Genomic DNA, 8140 nt, shown 5'->3' with positions numbered 1-8140 from the left:
CTATTGTGCCTGTGGTTCTCTGTTTTCTATCAACAGTTACAATGATTTCACGCCAGCACAGATTATTTTCAAGTAATCTCTCTTCCAGTTAAAAGTACAAGAATTATAGACAACAGGTTTTTGCAAATACATTCATAATTGGTGTCATTAAAGCAATATATGTTACTGTCCTCTTAAAAATGGATGCATGCATTATGATTCAGCTTCTTCTTGTCTCCTGTTAGGGGTCATCACAGCAGATAATCTGTTCCCATTTCTTGCTGTCCTCTAGATCTTCCTCTGTCATTTGAACGACCTACATATCCTCTCTCCCCACATCCATAAACCAACTCTTTGGCCTTCCTCCTTTCCTCTTACCTGGCAGCTCCATCTTCCACAGATTTCTCCTAGTATCTCTCGTCTGCACAGTTCAGCCTCACCTCTTACTATGTCCCTGAACTGTCCAACCTTCTGTTGCAAATTACTCTCGACTTTCCCCTCCATCCACTCCACCCTGCCTGCACTTCTCCAAACCCTGTTACTCTGGACAATTGACCTCAAGTACTTAAACTCAACCACCTTCTACAATACAAAATTAGGGATGATTTTGACCTTGATATAAATGTGTATTTGTTATTAAAAAGCTAAAAAAATATTTTTTTTGTCACAAATAATCATTGTATCACTCTTTAAAGGCACTTGAGTATCCTTCATAGGATTAGCAATGCAGCCCTCAATGCAGTGGCGGCTGGCCCATAGGGGGCGCTCGGGCTCCGCCCCCCCAAATGTGGAGGAGTAAAAATATATATTTTTAAAAAATTCATCAATGATAGTTTTACTATGTGTGTGCCCATATACAGCCAGGCGTATTTTAACATTTTCACCAGCTGACTCATTAAAGTTCAACCAACAAACGGTGTTTTTCTTCTTCTGGGGCGCTCGTCAAAGCGCCCTTGATATGCAGCGAAATAGCCTATCATTAAATGGTTGCCAGGGGAAAATAATAAATATTTGACCTATCAGCGTCGCTGAATTAAATGGTTTGGGGGCGCTTAAAATTGCGCCCCTGCAGAAAACGCGCGAAGATTTGCTGTTCTAGAATTTTACCTCAGTCAGTAGCCTAAGTGAGCTATAAGGTCAGAGAGAGACGATGGCAGCGGTATTGTTAACGGTTGAGGCACAGCCTCCCCCAAATTCGGTTAGATCGCTTCTAACCTACCCTTTTGCCAGAAGGACAATGGCAGAAAAACTGCAAGTTAAAGAGTTGGGACCTGACAAGCCCGAAATTCAACTAACCCAGGCAACGAAGGAGAAGTCAAAAGCATACAACAGGACTTTTTGTCGGAGTTGGTTCCAGCGCAAGTCGTGGCTGACAGGCTGTGGAACAGCTAATGCACTTTTTTGTTTCCCGTGCATACTGTTCAAAAGTGACAAGTGTGATTTGACGTGGACACAATCTGGACAAACCGACTTAAAGCACCTCTCCGAACGAATCAAGAAACATGAAAGCTCACGAGTTCATATGGACAACAGTGTAAAGCTAGCTGTGCTAGGGAAAACTAGCATAGCGGCGCAGCTAGATGATGGACATCGGATTGCTTTAAGAAGGCACAACGAAGAGGTAGATAAAAACCGTCATATTTTATCTAAAATCATCGATTGTATTAAGTTTTGTGGTGCTTTTGAGCTAGCAATGCGGGGACATGATGAAAGTGATTCCTCAGACAATCCAGGGATTTTTAGAGGTTTAGTCGACTTGATGGCATCAATTGATCACGACTTGAGGCAACACCTTGAAAATGCTACTGTATTTAAAGGCACCTCGAAAACAGTCCAGAACGAGATCCTGGATTGCATGTTGGCAGTTCTGAGAGAAAGGATCGTGGAAGAAGTAAAGGCAGCGAAGTTTTTAGCCATTCAAGCTGATGAAACCACTGACATTTCTACACACTGTCAGTTAGTCATGGTGCTAAGATACATTGACCAACGAAACCGTATTCAAGAGCGTTTTTTTGAATTCATCAAGCTACCCAATGCTTGTGCAGATGCAATAGCCAGTGCCTTATCGGAGAGGCTGCGCTTCATCCTCCCCCAGGGACAAGAGAGAAAGTTGATCGCCCAGGCCTACGATGGGGCCGCTGTAATGAGGGGTACCACTGGAGGAGTGCAGCGTAAGATACAGGGCATTTATGCTAACGCTCACTACGTACATTGTTATGCCCATCAGTTAAACCTGGTAATGCAACAAGCAACCTCCCACATCCCTCAAATCAGTCACTTTTTTTCCGACATAGCAGGATTCGCTTCTTTTTTTTACTAAATCGAGCAAGAGGACTGCAGTGCTTGACGAGGTGGTGGCGCACCGACTTCCAAGTGCATCGGCAACCCGTTGGAACTTCAACAGTCGTGCTGTGAATACAGTGTATGAACATAAAGACGATCTGGTGAGGTGTTTTCAGACCATCCGTAACAGTGAAGGATTTGATGCCCCTACAAAGAGAGATGCCGGTGGTTTCGTGAGAATGCTGGAAGACGAAGCTTTCTGTTTTTTCCTGGCCTTGTTTCACAAGATAATGCCACATGTAGACATGCTGTATAACCACCTACAGAAGAGAAACATCGATTCTGTCACCATCGCAGGGATCACCCAGACATTCATCAGCCGCATGCAGGCTATCAGGTAGGCATAAAAGCATAAATATGTAACCTAGAATAAATGTTAATTATCTATGCATAGATTCTATCAAATTCTCTGCATATATTCTGTGTTCTGTGACTTAAATGTTTAATGGAATTCAGATAATTTTGATTTATATCAGCCTTTGAAGTAATTTTATGAAAAATATTTGATTAAGTATATTTGATGAAGTATATTCCCAGTAATGATTTGATGTAGCCTATACCATAGGCTATTTCCTGAAATTATGGCCAGGGCCTTTATTTACTTGCACTGGTTTTCCCCCAGCCATTAAACCAGGTCCGGTTATTAATTAAATCCGGTAATTCCCGGTAATTAGAACACAACCTTTGTTTGGTTTGTGTTTGGTTAATATATCCCTATTCAGTTTTCAGAAGCCATTAATGAAACTTATGTATTGGATCAGGGAGGCACTTCCTAATCTGGTTGTGGATGAGGAGTACAGGGGACCTGTTCAAGACCCACCCACAAAGAGACGGAGAACATTGGGGGAAGACAGGCAACACCATTTGGCACTGGAGGTAAGCACTAGCTGCTTGGTCTGATTTAAATCGGATCATCAGATAAAATCTAATGACGATGCTGTCAGATGTCATTTGATATAGTGGTCATGACTGTTTTGTTTTGTTATGGACAGATTTTTTTTTTCAGAATAATGATTAACATGAGACATGTGCCAAAGTCTTACCACTGAATCTAACTCTTACCAATTATATATTATTGGATAGGTGTGCGACACCATTATGAGCCATGCCAAGGAGAGGTTTTCTTTCACCAAGCACCTTGTCAGCGCCACTCTGTTGCAAGGAGACTTGTTCCAACAACACAGCAAAAATTTTCCAGATGCAGCACTACAAACCACAGTGGAAGCCTATCCCTCATTGGACAAAGCCAGACTTAAAACAGAACTGTCCCTGATCTACGACAACGAGGAGTTTCAGAGTTGTAGTGGTGCGCTGGCGCTCTATCAGGTTCTGATGGAAAACAACCTTCAAGACACATTCACCGAAACTGTAAGTCTTCTTAACATCCTCATCACCACACCAATGACAACATCAGAATCGGAGAGGTGTTTCTCTACTTTAAAGAGGATAAAAACTTTCCTGAGAAACAATATGGCTCAGGATCGGCTCAACGCTCTGGCTATGCTGTCCATAGAGAAAAAACTCACACAAGAACTTCCTGATTTCAACACCAGGGTCATCGAGAAATTTGCCACTCAGAAAGACAGACGAGCAAAGTTCTTGTACAAATAAGAACCCTTAACCATATTTACTCTCTTTCTCCATCCCTCTCTCTTTCTCTCTTTAGCCCACCCCCCCAATCAGTTTACAGTTGTTGTTTTCAATAGTTATTTTTCATTCATTCAAAAAAAAAAAAAAAAATCTGTTCATGTTCATTTTTACAAATCTATACAAATGGCCAGAATATGGTTGTTCATTTTTACAAATCTATACAAATGGCCAGAATATGGTTGTTCATTTTAAATTTAAATTAAAATTGTGTTGTTTGATGTACTCATTAAATGGGTCATTTTAGTCGATATCATAAAAATTGCCCCCCCTGAGATTTTTTTCAGGAGCCGCCACTGCCTCAATGCATCTATATAAATGTGTCTATTTGAAAGAAATACAGCTCTTTACCAAGTTTTAAGCATTTTGCTATAAAGGTGACTGCACTTTCAAAGTAATGGGATGGGACGATCGTGGCTCAAGAGTTGGGAGTTCGCCTTGTAATCGGAAGGTTGCTGGTTCGAGCCCCGGCTTGGACAGTCTCGGTTCGTTGTGTCCTTGGGCAAGACACTTCACCCGTTGCCTACTGGTGGTGGTCAGAGGGCCCGGTGGCGCCAGTGTCCGGCAGCCTCGCCTCTGTCAGTGTGCCCCAGGGTGGCTGTGGCTACAATGTAGCTGCAATCACCAGTGTGTGAATGTGTGTGTGAATGGGTGGATGACTGGATGTGTAAAGCGCTTTGGGGTCCTTAGGGACTAGTAAAGCGCTATATAAAATACAGGCCATTTACCATAATTATTATATACTGTGAAAAACAAATCTGGTAGTTAATGACCTAAAGTCTTCTCTTTTTTTTTTCCTCTTTTTTAAAAAAAAAAGGCTTCTAATAAAATCTTCAGCAATATCTTTTAAACAAATCCGCTTGCTCCCTAACAGTCACTACACATCCAAACTACACACTTCAGGCCTTAAAGGGACTGGAGTATGAAAATCAAAAGTCACATTTCAAAGTTAATCTTTCATGTTGGACAGCTTTAAAAAAAAAAAAGAAAATCTGCATAATTTTGACAGAGTGGATTTTGCATTGCAGTGTTGTCATGAATATTCATGCAAATGTGACCTCTACCTGATCTGGTTCTGAAAGTAGCTTCTGATCACAGACTTTACAATCACCCATGTGAATAAACCAGCAAGACTACAGCAAAATGACAGCAATTGTGACCACATGGGGAAACGCCAACATTAGGCATCTAAGGAATGTTATTATGACATGTTGAGACTCCTGACAGTGTAATATTTGTACATGGATATTTTAACACTTACAAAGACAGATCCACATATCTCTTCACACAATGAACTTGTGATGCTATTTCAGAAAAAATGAAGCTCAAGACTAACCAAACAGCATAAGAGTTAAGATTTAATAGGTAATGATCCTTTCTTTTCTTTTGATTATTTTGAAGCCTGTCTCAAAATTTACACCACTCCTCTAGAGTTATATCACTGGAAGTACATTAAGCGTGGGATCCAAAATTCTTTCCTTTTTTTTTTTTTTTTTTTTTTGTGTCCCGTTTGGATCTTTAGCCATCAGAATTGTTGTCTTAAGGCCAAGAAAGATGCCAAGCGGATTTATTTTACCAAGTGGATCATCATGGCCTTGCCATATTGGTCCATTTGATTGACCTTTATTATAATTATGAATTTATTTTATTTTCAGTTCCTACAAGCGGGACAGACATGACTGGGGGATAGGACAGGGAGAAAGAATGAAAGAAAGAGAGGGAGAGAAAGAAAACCAAAGGGGAGAAGAGACGGTGAGAAGGGGGGGAAGAAAGAAAAAAAACAAACAAACAAACAACAAAAAAAAACAAAAACACCTGGGTCACCTGTATGGAGAAAAAAAACAGAAGAGAAAGCAAACAACAAAGAGCAACATAATAAAAAAAACGGCACCATCACAATAAACTAGCTAGCAGTAAATATCAGTAGATACTAAATAATAAACGATATTGTGCAGCACGCAAGATAGACAGCGCACAATGTGCTTTGAGGCAGCAGCCAAGAAAGCTGTAGTCCGCGTCTGTGAATACCCGTGTGTACACCTGTGTGCATACCTGTGTGGATCAGCATGCTTGCATTCCAAAGGTTTCTCCATGTAACGATCTGCTAGGGAGTGTGGGGGGCCACAGCCCCTTCCTCCAGGGTATGAAGCAGGTATGGAGGAGATCAAAACTCAAGACATCCAGAGGCCCCCAGAACACAAGAGACCAAGGAAGACCAACAGAGGGGCAGCCGCGCCACTGTCTCTGTTGGATCCAAAATTCTTTCCATTAAATTTCCCACTATTCTTTACCATCACTGCAGCATTTGTTTATGCACAGCTCTCTTAGAGTCCAGCCACAGCATTTCAGTCAGGTTGAAGCCTGAGCTCTGACTGGGTCACAGCAACACTTTGATTCTTTCTTAGTTATTCTATTATGGATTTATGGATTATTATTATGGATTTGGCTTTCCACCTTGGTATGTTGGTATGAGGTATTTGGGCTGGTATACTATGTTTGTTTTTCTTCAGATGTGGTTCTGTGAATTATGGCCATTATATCCACTTCTCTGCTGTCCAAAGGACAATGTTTTTTCATACATGTTGACTCTTTTTGTAATGGTACTGTTATGAACTTGAACATTTAACTATCTAACTGAAGCCTTTAGAGTCTCAGATGTATCTTCTGAGTTTTTACAATTTCTTTGAGTACTATACAGTCTGATCATGGGGTGGATTTGCTGGATATCACCTTCTGGGAACATAGGCAGCTGTCCAGAATGTTTTCCACTTGTTGATAATCCTTCTCACTGTACAATGATGGACTTCAAATTGTTTGGAATTGGCCTTATAACCCTTTGATGGACAGCAACAATTGGTTCTCTGAGGTCATTGCTGACGTCTTAGCTCCTTGGTATTGCTTGGAACACTTAAATGTTCCAAACCAGCAAACCTGGCTACTGCTTGCCTTCCTGCATTTTATGTCATTTATAATAATAATAATAATAATATTCACCTTCACACTAGCTCACCTTTACAGTAATTGTCACCGTAGTGGTGTTTGAGGGGTATGGCACTGGGAAGAAGCAATTGACCTATAGGGCATCTGATCCTTGACCTGTAGTCCTCCCGTCTTGTGAATGATTGTTTTCTCTGTATTTGTCTACTGAAAACTTAAAATATCACCCTATTATGATTTCTTTTTTATATTATCATTTTCTTGGTTTAATAAACTAAGTTTTCAACCTTGACTTGTCCTCTGTTTTAATATTTAACCTAAATTAAATTTTCCTAACGATAAAATGTGCTTTTTACGAGACCAAACTTTAATTTTTTGCTCAGCCTAGCACATGGTAAGGTTAATGACAAGATCAGTATGAATAATAATGTTATCACTTAACAAAATGGATTTGGTAAAAAGTGATTCGCAACGTTTTTAGAAAGGTCCAAGGTTGTGGAGTCAGATCAAAAATTGCTTCAGTGTGTACTGGTGTAGAAATTATGCAAATTTTTTCTGTGCAATTTGGAGGACTTTTTTTCCTCCTAACAGTTTAACATGCATTTTTCACTCATCACTGGTTACTCAAGTAAGAATTTTAAGTTTGTGATAGGATGTTCCTCCCTTAATTAGACCTTGGGAGTCACTTTATCAAATGATAGCTTCGCATGACTGTGATTTTCACAATGTGACTTTAAGGGCACTGCATACTGCCATATTTCAGCCCTTTATGAGAATTGCATATTAAATACAACTTCAACTCTCACTTTAAAACCAGGAATTGACAGCAATAGAGAGAAACACGACGAAGAAAAAGTGGGCCACTATGAATGTTAATTCATGAGTTATTGCTTGCCCCTACTGTATATTAATAATGTTTATCAAGGAAAAACCATTAGTGATCTGCCTGAGGAACACCAGAGAGGAGGAATGATGAGGAATCTGAAAACAAATGCTACCGAGCCATTATAACTGTCCCACTTAATTATCCAACTAATGTTTCATGAGGAGAGCATGAATGTCAAAAACATGTAAAAATCTGGCTTTGAGAGAAATTATTCATAAACACACACACAGGTCAAACAGGCGAGCAATTTGCACTTTGTTTTGCTTCGATTTCCCCTGATGCATTTCTTTTTCCATGTTCTTTTTACGTTTGCTCTCAATTGCCACTTGATCAGGATTAGGCATTGAA

The 8140-nt window shown here is 40.2% G+C and overlaps 1 protein-coding gene across 1 annotated transcript; it reads left to right on the top strand.

The window, feature by feature from the left end:
• Window positions 1-2156: 2156 nt before the first annotated feature.
• Window positions 2157-4230, top strand: LOC147325735 (uncharacterized). The gene is made up of 3 exons (XM_086300388.1): window positions 2157-2659; window positions 3084-3198; window positions 3406-4230. Exons 1-3 carry the CDS (start codon window positions 2502-2504, stop codon window positions 3931-3933), a joined length of 801 nt encoding a protein of 266 aa, XP_086156514.1. The 5' UTR covers window positions 2157-2501; the 3' UTR covers window positions 3934-4230.
• The last annotated feature ends 3910 nt before the right edge of the window (window positions 4231-8140 follow it).

Source organism: Aulonocara sp. 'chitande type north' Nkhata Bay, linkage group LG7, assembly GCF_057382095.1.
Source record: "Aulonocara sp. 'chitande type north' Nkhata Bay isolate Kocher_YH1m ecotype deep benthic linkage group LG7, A_spYH_male_GT1.1, whole genome shotgun sequence".
NCBI lineage: Eukaryota > Metazoa > Chordata > Actinopteri > Cichliformes > Cichlidae > Aulonocara > Aulonocara sp. 'chitande type north' Nkhata Bay.
The sequence above is the reverse complement of the archived record's forward strand: the minus strand, read 5'-3'. Positions and strand labels throughout refer to the sequence as shown.